The 22,826-nt window shown below is 38.0% G+C and overlaps 1 protein-coding gene across 2 annotated transcripts in view; it reads left to right on the forward strand.

The window, feature by feature from the left end:
• Positions 1–3,021: 3,021 nt before the first annotated feature.
• LOC113107433 (bone morphogenetic protein 1-like) overlaps positions 3,022–22,826 on the forward strand; it is a 74,584-nt gene continuing 54,779 nt past the window's right edge. The window contains exon 1 of one of the 2 annotated variants that reach the window (XM_026269932.1): positions 3,022–3,232. In XM_026269932.1, coding sequence (XP_026125717.1) covers positions 3,088–3,232 — 145 coding nt within the window. In that variant the 5' untranslated portion in view covers positions 3,022–3,087. The remainder of the gene's footprint in view (positions 3,233–22,826) is intronic. The other variant, XM_026269933.1, reaches the window with a different exon arrangement.

Below are 22,826 nucleotides of genomic sequence, written 5' to 3' on the forward strand. Positions count from 1 at the left end.
GCTAAGAACTATTATCTATTATTAAAAGATCTATAATAGTGGTGGATAAAAAATAGCATTGTGGCTACATTGTGCTAAATAATAAAACATTTTCATTGCAGTCATTCTTGTTCGTTTTATTTTTATTTATTTTAGGTAAATTATCCTAAATCGGCAGCCTTTATGCCACGCAAAATGATATTCAAACTCATATTTAAAAACTTTCATGAACACAATCACTGATTTGACTATACAGATGTCGAATCTGCTATTGTGGGTATTGAGATAAGAAAACATTACATTAAAATAACAGACATTTGGCTACATTAACTAATAGATGGATACATTTTTGATACATATAAAACCAAAACACCGATATATTTTAATAAAATATCAGTTTCTTGTTTATATTGGTTTCAAAGGGGCAACATATAACAACAGACCACTAAACATATGCAGTTGAGTTTATTTGCATTTATGAAAATGCTTTTTTCAGTGTATAAGATACATATTATGTTATTGAAACCATGACCTTGCTGTTGTGAGCGTTTATGTCACAATAAAGTCTAGACAAGATGAACAATAAATGGGGAGTGGAAGACATCCTTTAATTGGAAAACGTAAAGTTCACACTTCTTGACATGGACTCAAATGCAGGAGGGATTTTCCTTTGAGTATCATTATGATGAATTTATGTGAAAAAAGGAAGTGACTAAAGACTTATTTGATTTTTTGGCATCTCTAACAACAATTTTATGGGAACACAATGTCATCTAGGATCTCATATTGTATCAGATCCATACAAACAGTACTGTGATTCAGTGTGGGTCAGATGTTAAGCATCATTACATACTTAATAAAGAAACAGCACAATCCCAACAGATGCATGAGAGGGGAATTCCACTATTCCACTGCACAGATGAGTGTAAAAATCGCTCTGAGGATACAAAAATATATATGGAATTCCCCTTAAATAGAAAGAAAAGAAGCAGGCACGAACAGAGTACACCATTTTTCACTACAAAATGGAGTTTTGTTATATATCTGGATTATGATGGTTTCTGTATATGATTAGAAACTTCCATCCAACATAAATCATTACAAAAGGAATTTAGAAGAAAAAAAAATATTCCCAGAGAAAGAGGGAATACTTAACTAGACAAATGGATCATGTAATATCTGAACAACACAATTATTGATGGTGAAGACATTGTAAGTAATACAGAACAATGTGCATCTGTTACAAATTACATGCTTGGACGCTCTCACTCAATGAAAACCATGCCTTCGCAGAATGAAATGTGCTGTGAGTTTGTATGTTGACTTGGGACACACTTTTATGCAATGTGACGCCTCCAATAACATCACTTACTGAGATGGATTTGCACTGTGATATAGTCAGTCTCTAGCAATGTGATAGACTTTATGGGTTTATTCAGCTTCTATGAAGGTAAATGTATGACTTTTTAAAGACCTCATAAGACCAAATGAAGAAATTTGAGGAATAATTGAAAGGGAACACAAATCCTTGCCTTAATGTAAATTAATCTTGAATAGCTCTGCTCCCAAACAGTAGAATACAGAAATAACTTCTACCATACCTTCTGATCACACTGTAAAAAAGTCATTGTTTTCCAGTGCAAATGTCTGAAGATTCATAAATCAAGATGCATTTACTTTTGAAAAGCAAAATGACACAAGATGAAGTCTTGATTTAAGAGAAATTGATCAAACCGGTTTGATTGGGATTAAAAGAAGAACAAGCATCAGCCAATGGACTCCGATAAATCGACATCATTCAAGTTTGCCTACTCCACTGACAGATGGTTTGTTCTGGTTTTGAGCATAAACTCACTTCATTTGGTTCCGTTTTTCCGTTCTTCATTTTAAATTCAATACTTTTTTATGAGCTGCAGTAACCCGGCAAATAAATCAGACGACTAAAAATATGTAGAGATGGACATAAAAACAATAAAATCACCATTATTGCAAATAAATTCTAGCAAATGTTATCAGGACGCAATCTGAGATTAAATTACTGAGTGATACACTTGAAATGAATCTAGAATTGTATTGGAGATGGTTCAGATCAAGTATACAGTTTATTTGAAAAAATATTTACACTAAAAATACTTAATTGCAGAGTGCAACAGCAGAAAACTCAGAATTACAGCTATTCCAGAGAGACATATGGCTTGTGCCTACACTTTTTTTTCGCCTATATATTAAATATTTATTCTCCATAATCTTTTCAGCCAAACAGTGTACACTATGTAGGTGGCTCCTCGACCTCAACATGCTTTCATCATAACATAAACAATAATACTGATATATTTAATTTGACTTAGATGGATACGTAACATACATGGAACACTTTTCTGTAAAGACAGAAAACACACACAGAGAGTATTACTAACTGAATTTTATACACTAAAATATCCTTTTGAAACAGTAAAGTATACCTTACCTTACATTTTCAGAAGAAAAGTTACAAAAGCTGTCACTGCGGCGATACACTGAAGGTACACCTTTCTACCTTACTCTGGTACCTTGAAGGTGTGTAAGCCTACACAAAAGTACCTAAATGGTACACATTAGTACTTGAAGTGTACATATTAATACCAAACGTGTACATATTAATACCTAAAATGAACACATTAGCATATCTATTAGCACCAGAATGTACCTACAGTGTGTATATTAGTGCCTTTTGAAGTTTTGTGAGTGTACTATGCACAGAGAACAGCACACAGTGAATGTAGCTCTATAGAAACACAGAGACCACACTGGAAACACAACATAGGTAGCCTACATCCCTGCATACATTGAGCAGAGGCATGTCACAAACCAGTGTGAGAAGCACCAACACCTCTCTCCTACAAAGTTTCTAAGCTATGCACTGGCACACAGCCCTGCTGCACAAATCACTTCACTGCTATGGGAACACAATGTGAGTGTGTCCCTGTGTGTGTGGAGGCAGAGCTGCGTTTTTAAACCCGCCCTCGAGAGGGATCTCATTTCCCCTAAAACCTCCCATTTTTCCTCCCTCCCTGTGCCGATCATCTGTGTCCGTCTGTACCTCTCTATCGCTGCTCCACTAGCCCAATCATGGAGCTCGCAGCGAGGTGTGTGTTCCTGCTCTCCAGCTTCGCCGTGCTCGCAGCGCTCGATCTGGACGCGATTGACCCAGGCTACTATGTGGAGACCAGCAGCCCGTCAGATGTGATCGACTACAAAGATCCCTGCAAAGCTGGTGAGCCCGAGAGACCTCTATTTCCCCTGCTTTGATAAGATGCAAGCTTTCGCGCAAGCCACGTAAGGCTGCTGTGAGACTGTGCGAACTATAAACCGTGGATGACAGCGCAGAATAAACACGCGATCCGCGGCGTCAGTAAACACCACAAATACTTTGCGCAAAGTGTTGTTGACACAACGATTTCTTAAAGATTACGCGATGTTTTGACAACAGACACGAAAATATTTACCTGGCGGTGTTTTTTTCTTCTTCTTCTTTCCTCCTCCAAATCACAGCCGGAAAGTTTTCGTTTTGTTTACGATAAGTTTCGCGAAAGTTTGAATTTGCGAACGGTGCGCCAACGATTGACATGTATTTATTTTTAAGTGTAAATTGCAGTTAAAAGTATGAGGAAAAGTTTTAATTTTTATTATGGGATGGATTGCAACAAAGTTGCAGATTGGGTTGCTATAGCAATGCATTTTTATTCCTTAGAAAGTGTTCTCAGTTTTTTGGTGGGGTTGGACTATCCCCCCTTTGCCATGTCACTCTGTTGAATGACGTATTAACCAGCCGGCTTGGTTTTCCTTTAAAAGGTGCACTACCTCATCCACCAGAGAAACTGCACTTTGACGTAGGGGATGTAATTTATCACGGACAGTTTTTACTGCATACTTTTTTTCATTTTTGAATATGTGTTCAGGAACAAGTACCACACCACAACCAAATATGTAATTGAATAGTTTATTGTTCAGAATTTTAGGGATGAGTTTGAAGAGCATGAAAAGATAAAGTGGATAGGATGATGGTCAGCTTGATCTGGGCGTCTGGAATTGATGGCCTGCAGAGACTCCCCAGACAGCAAGCAGTGTCGGCCCAGATCTGGCCCGCATGAAATCGTGCCATGCGCGCCAGATGTGGGCCGGATCTGGGCCAACACTATATTGCTGGCTGGGTCAGGATGGGGATATCATCTCATTTGTATATTTAGGCCAGACGATTAAGACCCCCCCGATGAAACCTGAAAAGAATAAGGATAACTGATTTGATTAAAGGGGAGGGAAGGGTGGGTTCAAGAGAAAGAGACAAATGGCGCGGTGTGAGGCGGCTGATATATGAAGGATTCTGGGAGTGAGGAGATTGGTAGAGGCGTGGCCTCGATCCCGAACCTCAGTTAACTAGTTAACTCCCTAAACTGTAAGACTAGTGTGCTGCATTGTTGTCACATGACTTCCTCATATTTAATTCAGAAAGTAGCGCCAAGTTGTCATCTCAGAAATAAACATGGTTAATCTTGCATTTGTAAATGCAAAATAAACGAAAACTCTTGGCAGACCGATGAAATTCGTAATTGTAAAATCATGTTTTATATTACTTATGTTACAAAATAAAAAAAATCACATACTGTACACAGTATACATACTATACACTGCAAATGTAGTATGTGTAGATGCTGTTTGGCACACAACCAAAGTTATAAAAAGCGCTTATCTTGATGTCCCCATTTTCATGGCTCGACCAGACTTGTATCATATCCACATATTCCAGAGGATAACTTTATCTCGACCTGAATTCAACCAATTATGTCTGATATAATTACGGTTTAGTAGCTCTAGGGAAGTAATTAATTCTTTGGGTCCCAAGAGAAGCACTGTCTATTTTCACATTCCGTGTCGTCAGGGCAAGGGCCCTTATTTTGTCGTTCGCCAAGAAGAGGTTAGAGTTTCAAAGCTGAAAATGTTTACTAAGAAGGAATGGTCCCAAATATGGCATGCCTAAACTTTGAGCACCTAACTAATGCCTGAGATTTCTTAAAGGTGCCTGTCTAAATTTTATATTGAGATCATGTTAAAGTACTTTCTCCAATCCAAGTTAATATACAGAGACAAGTTGAAGTAATCCGTTGGAAGGTTGATTTACCTAAAGAGTGTAACACTGTGACTTTGTGGTGCTATCAAAACATTGCTGTTTGTTTGAACATCCTGACCCAACAGAGCAAAATTGGCCTAACCAATGAGATTGGGGTGGCATTACCTTTTTAGTCAACCAATGACAGACGAGGGGAGTTTTTGGGAAATCAGTTTATTTTTTGCAATATATGATTCTAGAATGGAGCTTTATACTTGGTGCCGTAATGATGATTAATACAGGTTTGGAATGACCTGAGAGTGAATAAATAATGACAGAATCATCATTTTTAAGCATGAACTATCACTTGAAGAGATCAACCATTAACTGATCTAAAACTTGAATGTAGTTTCTAGGGATGAAAGCACATTAAACCTAATCTTCAGCTTGTGGTGGGATGTTACGGATTTCCTTTGTTTTGCCACCTGCAGGTTGACATTTGATTGGTTTTTACACCGTTAAGTGGATGGATTGAAATGAATCCAAGTTTTTTGAAGCTCACACAGGGGTCACTCCGGAGACGTGTAAAATCCCAGGGATCTTGGTCTCTATTAACTTGTCTGCAACTCCTCTCCACCTCCTTCCTAACTCCCTCTCTTTCATCTTCCTCTTTTTTTACTCTTTTAGGCCTGTTTTTTCTATGTCCTCATTTGCAGCTGAATGGGGCCCTTGGCTGTTCATTTTTACATTTTCACCCTTCTGAGAGACAGACTTTCCTCTTAACAAGCGACTATAGGACAATAACGCAGGCCACCAGCTGAAATTGGTATTCCAGGCAGATTAGGCTGGTTGACCCGCAAAGGCTCAGGGGGCGTCGATCTCATACTAGGATTAACTTCCCGGATTGTTCTGTCACTCTGTGATTCAGGCTCTCCAGCGATGTTAAGCCAAAGCGATTCTGTTTTGGTTGGTGACTCCTCGCTATCCCATTTCATGCATCATTCAAGTTAGCTTAGCTAAAAGAAGTGGCCCTGTCTGCTCTTTCTCAAAAAAAAATATTTTATTTAGTGCGTGAAGTTTTTGTAAAAAGGAAGTGATGTATTTACAAAGGTTGTTGTGAGTCAGAGTTCACTCGCCGTTATGACGCGATACACCGATTATCTGTTCGTTCACAGCTGTTTATCTCCTTCTTTTGTAAACAGATTAATAGCTCCGTCACCACAGTTTTCGAACAAACAGAATTAGCGAGTTGACGCCACTGTGGAAGTAATGCCCTTAATTTTTGTGTCAAAGTTTGTGCTGGTCAGGAGAGAGTATTGGCCGATCCTTCATTACCCCTAATACCTTAACTGTGATGTCAATACCCATAGTGCCTGGCTCTCTGACCTGATTGGACTGTTGTAAACACATCTATAACTTTGGAGAACAACACATGTGCACTCTCAGATCTGAGTGGTAGAAGAGGACGGGGTTTGGGATTGGCTTTGGATGGGGCCCAAGTAATGCAAGACGAGAGGTCTGCGTGTACAAGAGAGGAGTAGGAACACAGATGTAATGTGCCGTGTTTACACTTCATGCAAATAGATGTGGTAGAATGAGTTGCTGTTAAAATGCACTACATATTGATCTGCTTATTGAATTGCATTCTTCACACTAGCAAAATGAAATGCTTGTTTATAAATCCTGTTTTAAGGAAAATGTTGCACTGAATTTACTGCAAATATTTTCTCCCGAAAATGGCAATTCTGTATCTTTTTATGACATTTTTCTTATTTCTTTTGTGGGACACAAAGGAAAAGAAAGACATTTTAAGAACCATTTTTTTTCCATGCAGTGAAAGTCAGTGGAATCCAAAACAATGCAATTTTGAACTTGATAATATAAATAATTAAATAATTATTATTCTCTTGTGTTTAACCGTAGAAAGAAATCCCAACTGACTAAATGCCAGCGTTTTCCTTTTTGGGTGTACTATGCCTATTAAGCCTTGGGTGTACTTAGTTTTTCCGCTTGCTGTTATGTCATGTACAGTCTATTGTTGTATTCTTCAAAGTATTCTCAATTGACCATGACCTCAGTTGACCATGACCATGTGTTTAACTTTTGCTACTTTACCTGGCCTGTAGAGGTCAACACAAAGTTGTATTGTTTTTATACTAAAGTCGTACAATCATGGCAACCTTTTTTGACTTCCTTATATAGAAATTATTCTTGTTTCCACTTTTGCCTTCTGTTTTTCCTTATTTTTATTTTTTTTAATTTAAAAAATTTCAAGAAACTGTGTGTTGCCACCAAGTGAACCCACCAACTGGTGCAATAAAAAATGGCATATCTTTGGCTTGAAAGTCAGCATGAAATGGAAATCTATTTTTAAAATGCATGTTATAGGTCTTACTGCGAACAATTCATTCATGTAAATTTTCTTTTCATACGTTTTTGACCTCATATTGTTTATTCAAAATATCCTAACTGGACCTTCCAGTGAAAACACCACACTGATTAAAGTCTTCTCAAATCATTTAGTCCACTTAAAGGGGTCAGTGGATGCGAAATTTACTTTTACATGTTGTTTGAACATGAATATCTGTTGCCAGTGTGTGTATACAACCACCCTATAATGATAGTGTGTGTACACAACCACCCTATAATGATAAAAATCCACCCAGTGTTTTTTTTTAACCGACTGAAATCTTTACCCATTTCTCAAATCAAGCCATTCACAGCTTCTTGTCTGTGTGATGTCACAGAGACCCAGGCCCTCCCACGATAGTTGATTGACACGGCCGTCTTACTGTAGACCCACCCTGAGTGAGCTGTCATCTGTCCGCTATTGTTTCGCCGCCAGAATAAGCCCCCGATCTACCTAAATGCGTTTGTTTGCACAAATCATGCATGATCCAGCTTCACCTATAGGAGTAAGTATACTTTTTTATTTTTTTAATAATGAATCATTGCAAATTTCCTTTCCTAATAGCGTGCTAGTTTGCAAGTTTCACAATGAATGCGGCAACAGTTATCCGTCTCTCAGAGAGCGGTTCGGAAGAGAGGTGCGGTATGAGCAGAGCTCATTTGCATTTTAAATGATAAACTGAAAAATGCATGCTCTGAAAAGAGCTGTTTCTGACGGGGTAAAAAGGGTTTTCTTTTACATTTACATTGAAAAAAATTCACTAAAGTGAATAAAGAATCATATCAACTTGTGGCATCCAGTGATCCCTTTAAATCCTGCCTCTTCAAGCTCTCCGTCATCTGAATCCACTTTTGAGTGCAACGTCCACATCTCAACAACCAATCAACGATCAGTGCATAGAATCCGCCCTATTCCCATTAAGTCCCACCCTACATTTATTCTTTGTCGATAGTCTGTTTGACTCACATGTATGGAAGAAAATATCTGTCTCTAATTCCATTCCATTTCGACTTTTTACAGCTCAATGCATGGCAAAATAATCATGAATAACTAAAAATTTTAGGCATTGTTTTCATATATTCTAAGAACACTTGGGAGTATAATGTAGGAGTTGTATTGGACCTCTTTTGTGATGGTTTATTTGCAGTTTTTTATTTTTTTTTATTTTTGGTGCTATTGTTTTGAAGAAGCAACACTGTGTGTAGATTCTTTCAAATATCACATCATTGTCCACAGAAGTTGTACAGGTTTGGATCATGGAGGATATGATGAGTGCATTTTCATTTCTGGTTGAACTATTTCTTTATGAAAGACAAAAGGATGAATTCTGATTTCATCTCGACTTAAAATGTTAAAAAACTTAGACTTTGTAGCTTTGTCCTCGTTTCTCTCCCGTCTTAAGTGGTTAATTCATAAACTGAAATCCACCAGACAACAAATATACAGAGAGGCTGCAAAGCTCTGACTGCTGGCTTGCCCTCAGCTGTAGTTCTCACGTGGCAAATGTTGTTCCCTGTCTCTTTCCCCAGCATGGTTTTAATAAAGCACTCTTTGACCTGATTCCCTGTTGCACCACTCACCAAGAAATGTGGTGCTTGAATTCCTTCTTTTTGCGTCTTCAGAGTCTGTCTCATGGCTCAGCGTGGAAAACCACAAGCAAAGAGGGTTTAGCTGGAGCTGCTGGCCGAGCGCAGAGCCTGTCGTACATGCACAACTGGTGACATCATACACTCCCATGGTTCATTTTTCATTTGGAGAGGATTGGTGGTTATTTAATGACTTTTCAAGTGATTCTGCCTAATTCCAAACAATTTCACTGTCGGAATGTGTTGGAAAAATGAGTTAAATCTAGTAGTTTTAGGTACATATGTGGAATAATAGTAAAAATAATCTTTCACACCAAAGTATGCTTTGTGATTCTAGCACACTGGATTTCATCATAACTGTTCAGAGAGCTGTAATCACATTCATTAGAGATGTTGTAATATTTTTCATCGCCAAAATACTCTTTCCTATCCATAGTTTAATATTCACCACTAAAAGTAATCTGCATGTTAAATACTTGTGTTGTTATGAAACATTGTGCTTTTTGTTGGAGCATCCTGACCAGCCCACCATAGCAACACTGGCTCAGCCAATGGTGTGAAATTGGAGGAGGGACTTTTTATTTGGCAAACCAATAGGAGTTTGGGGGATTGCTTGTGGAAACCTGTTTGAAAACAGTTATTTATGCAGTTCTGTTTGGTGATGCTAGTGGCACAGAAATACACTTCCTGGAATCTTCACGTTTGTCAAGATTTAGATAAAAACAATTATAATTTAAGAAGATAATTGGAAATTAATTGTCTTCAACATTATGCCAGAAGAGCCATTGATTGGGTTTAACTTGTTGAACCTTGAATATTCCCTTAAATAAAATAATTTTTGACTTATGCCATATCTTAGTATTTTTTTTTATATTTGCATTTCGTAAAATATTTAAAGTGCTTTGCAACAACCGCTAATCTCAGCTAAAACACTTGGTCTTAATTATGGCTTTTACAGGACACCATGACAAATGCACTTGGCCTGATTGTAAGGAAAATCTCTCTCAATATTATAGGAATCTCAGGAACTTAAATACTGAATCTGGCTGCTTAAAAATATAAGGCTGTATTTCTACCCTGTAAGCCCTCCCGGGATCTTCGGTGCATTCATCTAGATAAATTCTCCCGTTTATGGAATGAAAAATGAATGAGATGTAGTCACGCACAATTACTGTATGTGTTTCCAACTGCAGTGTCTTTTTCCTGAAGGAATTGGGTAGCTACATTTGCTTAACATTTGTCTGTCAACATTATTTCCTTAATCCAGCCTCAGGACAACAAATGAAAAAAAGTTTAATTTGTAAGACTTCATTTCCATGAGCTCCAGGATTCACCTTAACTGTTGTTGTTTCCCAGCTGGTTCATTGAGCCCGTCTCTGCTCCTTGTGCAATGGACGTTTAGAACTGTAACCGAGCCAAAGGTATCCTCTCTTTCCTCCACCTCATGCCCTCTGGGTGAGGATCACAGAAAATGAGGGCTAGATCTTGGAGAGTGAGATGAGATGAGGTGAGCGTGCCTGCAGACTGTAGGTCATTCAGTGCATGCCAGCATGGCCTGGTCCTGCGGGTTTCTGCGTCTGTCTGTCAGCTGATGTGACTGTGGTGCATTCAGACCCCTCTGGCAGCTAAACCGTGAACCACACATCACCCCGCTGCATGTCTGAACCCATTTCAGATGCTGACTTTTTAAATGATTGAAGGTAGAACTGATCTGAGACCTGCACTAGTTATATGTCACCCCCAGCCATTTGCATTGTTGGGGAAGCTACTTTGACATGGTTAAAGCTATAAGCTACTTTTAAAGGTCAAGTGTGTCCTTTCTGTGGCACTAATGTTATCAAATGAATCAGGGCCACGACCTAATAGAGATGTAAATGAGTTTGTTTGTTCATGGAAACAGATTTGGAGAAATGTAGCATTACATCACTTGCTCACCAATGAATCCTCTGCAGTGAATGGGTGCCGTCAGAATGAGACTTCACAAAAACATCACAATAATCCACAAGTAATCAATACGACTCCGGCCCATCAATCAACATCTTGTGTAGTGAAAAGGCTGCATCTTTGTAAGAAACAAATTCATTATGAAGTCGTTTTGAACTTCAAACAGTTGCTTCCATCTAAAATATGAGTCTTTTATCCATAAAAACATTTCCTCCAGAAAAAGTCCATCCTCTGTTGACCCTTTAGATAAAAATTCATGGAATAGTTTTGTTTAAAAGATGCTTTATCCATGCATATTTCTCTCCTGATTCAGATTAGATGTCATTTTCACTGGAGAAAACAATATTAAGGATAATGGACTTATATTAGACTGAAACAATAGTTTGAAATTAAATTCCTTAATGAGGGATTTTTAGTGTCACTCAACATTATTTGATGGACTGAAGTTGTGTGGATTATTGTGAATTTATTTTATTTTTTTATTAACTGTGGACTCTCATTCTGATGGCACCCATTCACTGCAGAGGATGCATTTGTGAGCAAGTGATGTGAATGAAAAAAACAAACTCATTTACATCTTGTACGGTCTGAGAGTGAGTACATTTTCTGCAAATGTACAATTTAACTATTTAATTGAAAATAGTTCACCCAATTTTGTGTTCCTTTAAGAAGGCAATGTTTTGGAAACAGATCAGATTGTATCATTTCATTTTAACCCTTTAACTGCCTGCTCAACCAAATGGTTGATTTGTCACTTTATGGTAAACGTAGAAAAGCTAAGCTAATGTTTTCAGATAATCCTTTCTGCTGTCAGAATGTACTATTTGCTGAGAAATATAACTTTCTGATCATTCATTATAGTTCATATTTTCTGATTTCCATTGTATGTGTATGAATTCCGGTACTTTTGCCATAAAGTGACTTATCAACCATTTGGTAGAGGCTGATATTTTAAAAATTATGGGACGTGTTGAAAAAAAATACATTGAGTGTGGTAACTAATGACATAAGGAGATAAGAAATGCAAACAAAAAATTTTTCAAATGCTTTTTTCTTGGTGGGGCAGTTAAAGGGTTAAAGACCAGAAAAATATTTATCTTGCACAAAACATAAATTTAGTTATAAATTTTTTTTGGTCTAAATTAGAATAACAGCACCAATTAGCGCACATACATTTACATAGAGTATAATAATATAACAGCCGTGGAACAAAAACTTCTTGATAAATGACAGTTCCGTAAAATGTTCTGAAAAACAGTTCGCCAAAAGAAACTGTCCAAACCAAGCGATTCGCTAAAATGAATCTGACCTCCCAACCCTGTACTAAAGAGACAGAGAGGAATCTTCTAGAAGATGGCGCTTGATTATTGCCTCAGGTTGCTCGGTTGAAAAGCTCTGCAATATAATGTAATAAACAGTGTGTGACGGGCTATAATCTTTGTCACGCTACTCTGCTACTTGTTACTGGAAATGCTGCACAATTGTAAAAACTGCTGAACTGCTGTAACAACAATGTCGTTATCGGGTAGTTCACCAAAATATAAGCTATTTTGTTTACCCATACTCGTGTCATTCTGAATCTCTTCCACTTTCAAAGAGGACATTTTTTAAAGGAATTTTTCATTCAGTTACAGTGATGTTTTCAAGCTTCAGTAAGGATGAAAAACCCCATAAAGATATAATAAATGTGTTCCATATGAGTTGAAACTCTGCTTTTAGGTGGAAAACGTCCAGCATTTAAGCAATGCTAGCATGGGTGTTTCTAACCCAGCGGACTCAGGCTGTCAGCTGAATGTTAGCAAACAGCTTGAGTTTGTACATTTGAGTCAGATAAGAGAAGGTCAAGAGAGGTAAAAAGAGCGTGGAAGAATCATGTGGAGGAGGAGGAGGACATCTGGTTTTCATACATCTGCCATTCTAAGAAACTATATGTTGTGATACTGGTTTTCAAGTCAGGAAGTAACTTCCTGTTTCTTTTCTCCTCTCCCTAGTATGCTGCTTTCTGCTCAATGAGTTATAACAATCGAAATCCATTGCCCGGCAGCAAAAAATCATCTGCCAAGCACAGTGAGGTCCAAAAGCCTGTGTCCTCTGGTTTAAATGCTTCTATTTGGCACTTTTGAAAGTTTTGAAAGAACACTAAATTATATTAACAGCATAACAGTTTGAGTGGAATTATTTATTTCATAACAGAAGCACTAAAGCTGCATGAGCTCCACACGTTGATCGAAATATCATGTTCTCCGGTATGATTTAATAGCGGTCCAAAAAGAGCATCTTGTGCTTCAGTGGAATCCAGAACATCTGTCTGTACAAAGTCACGTGACCTGTGTCCTAGAAATAGTGCACATCTGAAATGTTATTTTAAAAAGTTCTTTGCATTTTTTGTTATAAATATTATTGATGCTTTCTTGGACTTGGCATAATAATAATCTTCTTTTTCTTTTAGATCATGACAGAATAGAACATTTTGGAGTTCTCCAAAGAACCTTTCTGTGAGAAGTTTGTAGGACATTTTAGTATTCTAAAGAACCCTTTCCCACTATTAAAGAACCTTTTGTCCAAAGGAAATTTTAATTGATGTTCCTCAAGGAACCTCTAAAGAACCTTTTGTCCAATTGTTTGGCTGTTAGTGTATTTTTGTATTTATTCCCCATTAAGTACTCACTCTTCCAACTTTCTTCCCAAGCAAATGAGCAGAGAACATGAAAGAGAAACTTCATTTTGAAGATGCTCTTCACATAATTCACTAGTATGAGCCTGTTCACCACCTCCAGCATTGCACTCCATTTGTTCAAGTAATGACACAGCAGGATCCTGTCGATGTCTTCAGCATGTGTGTACACAGCGTGAGCGAGCATGTATGGATGTTTATATGTGTGAGCCGAGCTGATCTGAGCAGGCAATGAGTAATGAAGTGATCTGAAGAGTAAGGCATGTGTTCCTCGGGGAAGTGTTTAAGCAGGCTTGAGAGCTGATGTGGGTGTTATATGTGCGGTAAGAGGATTTCATTGTGTGTTCATTGGCATTCTGTAACATTCGGTCACAGGTCAACTTTTATTTTGGTTTTGGCAAATTTCAGCTCTCAGCCAGAGATTTAATCTAGAGTAATGTCTTCCTTGTCAAGTAGATATCTTCCCACAAATTTATGCTGTTACATGCAAACATTACAGTAATCTTCCATTGTCGTCTGTTGTAATATGCCCTTCATTTCTACCATTTCTACTATTAAGATTTGTCCAGTGTTGTAGAGTAACATTTGAAGGAGTAGTTCACCAAAAATGAAAATTAGCTGAGTATATTCTCACCCTCAGGCCATCCAAGAGGTGAATGAGTGTTTCTTCTTGATAACAGATTTGGAGAATCACTTGCTCACCAATGGATCCTATGCAATGAATGGGTGCCGTCAGAATGAGAGTCCAAACAGATGAAAAAACATCACAATAATCCACAACTAATCCACACCACTCCAGTCCAGTCCATCAAATAAGGTCTTGTATAGAGAAAAGCTGCCTCTTTGTAGAAAAACAAATCCATCAAGACATTTTAAATTTAAACAGTTGCTACTGGCCAAAGTTTATAACCCATTATAACATTTCTTCCAATTAAAAAGTTCATCCACTGTTGTCCTTTTACATTAAAATCAAATTTTTTTAGAAATGTTTTGGACTGTTTTCACTTAGGGCTGGGCGACATGCCAAAATTTCAGAACAGTTCACCGATTGTCTTTTTTTTTTCTTGTCAACTTGAAAAAGTAACTACAAGATGATTCAAGTAACTATTTCTTTATTAACCCTCTAGCTACAAAAAATATATATTCCAAGTGCTTCACGCATGAAGTTGTTAAATATCTTTGCAGAAAAGATGCATGAACTACAACTGCATCTTGTACTAATGTGTCTTATACATATTATATGTAAAGAAATAATACAAGGAAAATGATTTTAAAAATTCTCAAAAGTCCAGGTAATAAAAAAAATACTAAATTACTAAATTTACTGATAAAGGCCCCTTTCACACTGCGATTCCATAAAATAAACGTGGAATGTGCCTCGGCAATTGTTCCTGTGTTGCTAGATTTTGCCCTTTTCACACTGATTACCCGGAATATGTGCGTGCGTTCACACACAACCCGTTAAGGTCCCGTAAAGACACATGACATCAGCGTGTGACGTGTAATGCACGAGTCGAAAACCCTAGGCACGTTAACTTTCACTGAAGCTGGCGATGATCTCAGCTTCGGCGTGGAAAGTGAGCAACTAACTGATCTCTGCTTCGTTACAGTTTGCACATATTTTTTCTGTCGCAAACGTTGATCTGCCTTCAAAACATCCGCTAAAAGATTTGCACGATAATGTGCTTCATCACTACGACGCATTCTCTACGGCATTAGTTTTGGCTTTTGTTCACACAGCTCTCGTTCCGGGACTGATCCCGGCAATGTTACTAGGTCTCAGACCCGGGATCAATCCTGGAATCGATCCCGGGACGTGTTTGCATTCATACATAACATTTTCTAACAATTTTCCGGGACCAACGTGCAGTGTGAAAGGGCTTCTGAAGGTTTCATCTAATTAGCCTCACAAGAGTGTATGCATTGTCTTCTAAATAAAGATGAGCCCTGCGTGATGCACTAGAGGGAACAATATGCTCTGTTTTTGGTGTGAAATGATCACAAAAACCTTGGGAAGGTCCCAGTCCAACCATCTCGTTCACACCTAATTAGCCACAATAATGAGAACGCAAACTGACCATGAAAAGCGAGTGTTGGTTCGCTCACTATGTTAGCAACACCTCAGCCACGTTTATGTTGCTCTCTGAATAATTCATCCTGTCGTCCTAACAGAGACTTTACAGAGTATAGTAAATGCTAGTTCTTAGTTCTTTACATGCACAAATATGTTTGTAGAGTACTAAGGCTTACTAAGGTTTAAAAATCCAAATGTAATGAGTGGTTAAGTGTTTGGATGGTTAGAGGAATCATTATTCACATTCAGATCTCAGATCAAAATAATGCAGCTAGCATATTGAGAGTGAGGAGTCACGTGCCAATTTGGGTTGATTTGGGCGGGGTCTGAGCCGGTCGGCCATGGCGGTAGGAGACGCTTTTGGTTTACAAGGGGCAACGCCTTCAGAACGTCACAGAGGTGCGACTAAACATTCCAGAGCTCTTTAATTTGTATGCATTCATTATTTCGGCGGGACATAAACGGATCTACGAATACGAGAAAGAAAAGGAAGAAAGTAAAGCAATGCAAAAAGATAAGGCGAAAGAAAAGGGACCTTACAGGAACAAGCTCACACCAAGCGCAAAACAGCGGTATTTGGTGAAGCATCCAAAATATCAACGCATATGAGCTCCCTGCATGGCACCTGGACCATTTACCTCCATGCACACATATGGACGTTGTGAATTATCTTGTTTTTGGTGTAAGTTACTACCCAATGCAGGAGTTTAAAAGCCACAAGTCTTTGGAAAGTTACGAGGTTTTCTGTTGTGGCTGGGTGCAGGACTTGGCCATCTACAAGCCTCCAGGTGCTGAAAACAGCATTTTAATGGCCAGGGTAAGTTTCTTCACATGCGTTTTAGTGTGTTGTAATTACGTTGCATTTAGCAGACACTTCTTAGCAGAACAAAATGACAAAGTAATTAACCGCGACTGTTTCGTAAACACTAGATTGTAACGAGATGTTCAATGTACACAAACGTTTCCAACATGTTTTAATGTAGGCTAAAGCTGTGTATGTTTAGGTATTTAGTTGTAATTTGATTTTAACCCAATGACACATACTGTACCAGGTTTTTGTGTTGGGTGTTGGGGGCTTCAAAGTGGACAAACCAGTTCTGGGTTGGCTAGGGTAGTTAAATGTGTGATTGCAAGATGTAAATGTCCTGATGCTGTGTCCAACATGACGGAGAGAAGGAGATACCGTGATATCGAGGGGAGGGGCTCTGTACCATGACGACAACTACTCACTCTCAACACAGTGACAATGAAAATTAGAGCAAAAATTGGTCATACACCCCGACATTAATAGCTCTTTCCACTCATCAGGTGTCATTAATATTGGTGTGTAAAATGAGGGCAGTCTGGCTGATGGTTGGATCAATAGCTCTTTGTAGGCAGTAAATGGTTTGTTATGGTTAGACGGGCCGCAGCCACTGTTCTGACCCCCTGCTACCCTACAGCAACTGTTTCCATTTAACATGCACACACACACACATACACACACATTTAAGTGTGTGTTTAATTGCACATGAGCAGTCGCACAGACCCAACCTGGTGAAAATGCAGAAACCTTTTACAAATATTCACTTCAAAGACTAAAAGAAACATGTTTTTAGTTCATTTTCTGGTTATTTTACTGTATTTTAGATACAGTTTGCATGATATATGTTTTTGCCCCATTGGTGTAGGTAGATATTGAGGCACTTATAAATAATAATTTTGTAAAGTACTAATTTAACTTTGTAATTGTTTTCCTGCAGCTTGGCTAGCTACAGTTTCAAAGTAGCTCACCACACAAGTTTTAAAAATAAATTCTATAGTTAAATGATTTATAAAAAAAATATATTGACCCAACAGATTCAATTTAGTTAATAACTTTTTGTTATAAACTTTTAACTTTTAACACTGCACGTTTCTTACCACATTGAATATATTGAATATAAACTGGCAAGAAATAGTAAACTCTCTTTTATCTATCAGTCTAAAACAAGATCATACAGTACAAATATCAATATAAAATATGTTTTCAAAACTGTGATATGTTTATTTACAGACCATGTTCATGTAGTCAGTTATTCTTATTCAGCAAGGATGCGTTAAATTGATCAAAAGTTAACTTCTTAAGAAAACACCTTTCTGACCCCAAACTGTTGAATGGTAGACTGTACTTTAGAAACTAATGTGACGATCAAGTACGACTGGGAGCACGATGAACGACCCGTTTGTTTTCCAAATGGCTGGCATCTCTTTGGTCGTGTGCCTTCAGAAGTCAAAGACTATCCCACGGGCCGTCTGAGAGTCTAGCCGTCTGAAAGCAGTCGCCCCTTCTATCGCACTTTCTTCATCCCGGCCTCCCTCGGACAATCCCTGAAGGCGACACATAAAGCCCATTCCCCAGTCCGTGGCTGGAGTCTAGTCTGGGACACAGACTGTGATTAGACCCTTCAAAAGCAGAAGCCGAGTGGGCTTTGCTGCCTGATGTCCAAATTGCAGTGTCAGGAAATGTCAAGGTAAGCATTTGCTAAGGAAGAACAGCTGGAAGTGTTTTTACAGGAGAGAAGAGTGAAGGGGTGCACTGTTTACAAGATTCCCTCATCCCGCGGTCCTAACACGAACGCTCAGCACCATCTGTGTCTGTCCAGAGAAGAAATATGTTTAGAGATGCCGTTTTTCTCCAGGGAAATGTCAGTTTATTATTGGATTTGTACTTGTAAATATTTCCTTGACACTCTTAATCCAGCATTTTCCTGGAAATTATCTGGATGAATCTCACTAGTCTATGTCCAGGTCACAGTTTCACAGCTCACTACAACATGATATAATAATAAATTAGTTAAATAATACTTTACTTAAAGAAAAAAGAATACGAATATACACATTCACCATTATGCCTTATCTTGCCTCCCCAAATTCTCATTACTGCAATGCATCTGAACATTTTACTTGGGTTTTATTATTTATTTATTTTAAATAGAGAATCAAGTATTTTTACTGCATTTCACTTATTTATGATCAGTATAAATATTTTTGTTGTAAAAATATAATTTTCATATAAATGAACGCCATTTACAGTGTAGGGTTTTTAATAATTATATAACTCAATTATATACTGTGTGTATAACATATAGCTTTTTATTTTATGAGATTATAATAAAATTATAAAAAACTTGAAATGTAATTGCATATAAATGATATCTATACATTAAGATGTCGCAGTATTCCTTTAATGTAAATTGTAAATGTCTTTATATTTATAAATAGGTAATGAAAAGATAAATGATATGAAGAGTAACTGGCATAAAGGAATACTTGAAATACTTAAAATATGTATGTATGGGTATGTATGTTAGTATTTTAAGTAGGTTAAGTATTCTTTTTTTTTTTTTGGAGTGGGGAGGGGGGTTCAATGGTGTTGTAATACATATTTTTACTGTAAAAAAAAGAAGAAGTAATTAACAGTTTATGCTCAATTTAATTTACCATAAATAAATATACTAAATCCCGGGCTGCTTGATTTTGCACCTAGCGGTGACGTTAAGTGAAACTGGGATAGTGAACCCAGACCTGGCTAATAGCCGAGGTCCTGATGAATGTGAATAGTGCGTTTACATTTCAGGAGGTGACAGCTATTCTCATGCGCAGCAGGCCTTACGACCCCCAGCCCAGACGTTCCCACTGTTCACCTCAGAGATGCTGAAGGCCTGAAATCTCTGATATTGTGGGTGGTAACTTCAAGACCTGTCTAGACCTCACATGTGATCCCCTCGGGCTCTGAATAGAAACCAGTCTAGGTGAAACTGGTGCCAAACTGGCTTTTGTTAATGAAAGCGCTGTTGTGTTTGGAGCCAACGTGATCATCCAGAGAGAAAAACACATTGCCCAGCTGGACCACAATTACATATGCTCTTAAAAGTATCAAATCTAGGCGTTCAAACCCAATCAATCTACGGGAGAGCTTGTGTTGTTCTTTTTTAATGGCTTTTACTCTCTGTCTCCTCAGCAAATCTCTCTTCATGGGTGGTGGAGGGTGTGATTGACAGTCATAATTGTGTAGATTACTGCAGACAGACACTGAGTTGTGAGCAGGAGACCCTGATTAAAAGGCCTCGCACACTTTGAGGTCTGCTTAGATGAGAAAAATGAGCTTCCTGAGTGTCAGTTTTCATGATAAACTGATATATTTGCTATTTTGACTTCAGTGGCATCAGATCATAACTGCGTTGGTCTGAGTAACAAAGAAGAATGATGATCTTTTAAACTTTCTGTTCATCAAATAGAAAAAAACAACAACAACAAAAAAAAACAATCACGGTTTACACAAGAATACAAAGCAGCATTTCAATGTTTTCAACATTGATAATAATAAGAAATGTTTCTTTTTGAAAGTAGAATAATATTTAATGATATCACTGTTTTTCCTGTCTTTTTGATCAAATGCATGCAGCCTTGGTGAGCAGAAGAGTCTTCTTTTAAAATCCTTACAAAATCTTACAGACCCTTAACTTTTGAACAATAGTAAAAAGGATTTTTTTTTCATACTTTTGATTTTGCATTAAGCACCATCCATGCCACTGGTTGTCAGTATAGTCCAAGATTATTGTCATATCAGCTAGTGCAACATAAACAAGTGCACATTAAAATGGCAAATCAAAATGAAAACTTTGGATCCCCCAATAATTGTGGTTAAATGGCAAGCATGCAGTGGGTTCTGAGCTCCTGCTGCAGCTGTTGAGTGTCTCTGTAATAAATGTGTCTGGATAAAGACCAGCAGCAAACCCCAATCTGCCACCACACTCCTTTATTCCACGTCCAATCTTTTCTGGTGTCATTTATAGATCCTCTTTTGGTACATTCGCTGCAGTTCATTAGTTCACAGCCATTGTGCTTCAGATTTGTAACGTGAATCCTTTTAGGCCTCGTGCTTGCGCTCCGATAAGCTCTTTTTCATTTGGGTGTATAGAAGGCATGAGGATTGGGATTTTGTTGGTGAGGATTTTGAGCTGGAAAGACAGAGGGGATTAAAACAGGAATCCCTTGAGGAAATGCAGATAAAATGCGTCACCGGAAGAACTGGACGGAGAAATGGAAGGAGGGTGGCTGGGCTGCTGTTTGGGCACTTGTTCTCGCCAGTCCTGGCTTCTGATGGAGCACAATTACACGCTAGATTAAGGGGCTTGTGCAGATATGGGGGATTGCGTCCCTCCCTCGGGAGGTTGGGATGGGGATCTCTTGCAGGTTTGGCTGTGTGTCGCTGGCGCTCTCTGGCGCTGCTGCTGTCGGGGCCTTTGGAGTCCAGGTTTGTGAGATCAGACACAGACTGGTGGCCTAGCAACTGTTTGTTTGGGTTTTCAGTCGTGGGGGGGGGGGACTTTTTCATGTACAATTTTTTGGGTTATTTTATAATATATAATATATATTATATTTTATTATATATATATATATATATATATATATATATATATATATATATATATATATATATATATATATATATATATATATATTTTGGGCTATGCACTTAAATAATATTATTTTATATACAGAATATAAATGTGTGTGTGTGTGTGTGTGTGTGTATGTATTATTAAAAGTTTGCAGATATTTTATATTGGTATTGACTTTCTATAATTATATTAATTTTATTTTAGAAATATTATGTTGCTGTCATCAAAAGTTATGACAAATAAAACTAAAATAAAACGTTAATTGCAACTTTAAATCTCACATTTCTGATCAAAATCAAATTAAAAAATCAAAAAAAGAAAAGTTTTGTAATTGTAAGATAAAAACTGACAAGTGTGAGAAAAAAAATCAGAATAGTGAAAAAGAAGACAATCAAATAATAATGATATCACTGTTTTCCCCCACAAGTACCTCTCCTATAGGTACTTTAACATGTTTAATTCCAACATACCTAAGTGTGGAAAGGAAAAAAAAGTTTTAGTTTTTTATTCCAATGCGGAAATGGGCTTCCACAGGATTCCGAATATTTTAACATCATAGATAGATAGCCAGACAGTTATGTTAGTCTTCTCAGCGCTGGTCAGGATGGACCAATCACAGTCATTTGTGATTCCCAGATAAGGAGTTATTTATGCATCATTTCACGCAGTAGAGAGTGAAAAACATCTGCCTGCGTCCACAGTCTCCAGAGGTCTCCGTGTACTCCCTGACATCTGGGAGCTGGCTCTTATGAGAGCACGCTTCGGAGATCTCACACGCTTATGGTCTGATTTATTAATGCCACGCTGTATGGCGTCATCAGTCGCTGTCAGCCCCTTCTCTTTCATCCACTCTCTTTTATCTGTGTGTGTGTGTGTGTGCGATGGATGTTAGGGTTAGTGAGAGGATCTTTTAGGTTCTGGCATGAGAACCATCTTCTGATCTTGTCTGGTCTTGTCAGTGATAATTTACACCTTTGTTTTTGGTCAGTGTTAGAACGCAGCCTCATATAAAGTAACAAATCATATGAACTGCTCTCATACGAGAGACACTGAGAGATCGCAGTTCGCAAACAAAATCACATTTTCTAGTATTCCAGAAAAATATCTAGTGTCATCTCAAAAGCCAAATAGTCCAGTGAATTCAAGATGATTTACAATATCATCAAACTGTTCTTGTCGCAGCTGTTTTCTTTGGAGCTTCATCAGCATTGCCTCTCATGGCCTGTGGTTGTCTGTGGATGTGCTTTGAGAAGTAAAACCCTGTCATTTCAGCTCTGTCGACTGTTTTTAGTTCTGTTTTTAGACCGGGGTTCAGTGAAGTTTGTCTGCAGACCTACAGAGCTGGCCAGATCCTCAGCACTGATCTTCATACTAGAAATGATTCTAACCAGTAACAGTATAGATTAGCAAAAAGCTGCTTTCTTGTTTGTATCGCGTTGTTTTACACTCAAAAGTTCTAATGGTTTACAGTGACCGTGATTTGTGAAGGGAGCACAAATCCAGGTCTTTCAGTTTTCTGTGGAAATAAGGAAATTGAGTTGATTGTCAGAGACTGTTGGTGATCAAACAAAGTTGAGCTTTTATTCCCACAAGCTCTGTGATGTGATGCACAACTACCAAGGAGTTCAGACAGCATTGCCCATGTGATGC

The sequence above is a fragment of the Carassius auratus genome, chromosome 8 (assembly GCF_003368295.1).
Source record: "Carassius auratus strain Wakin chromosome 8, ASM336829v1, whole genome shotgun sequence".
NCBI classification, from domain to species: domain Eukaryota; kingdom Metazoa; phylum Chordata; class Actinopteri; order Cypriniformes; family Cyprinidae; genus Carassius; species Carassius auratus.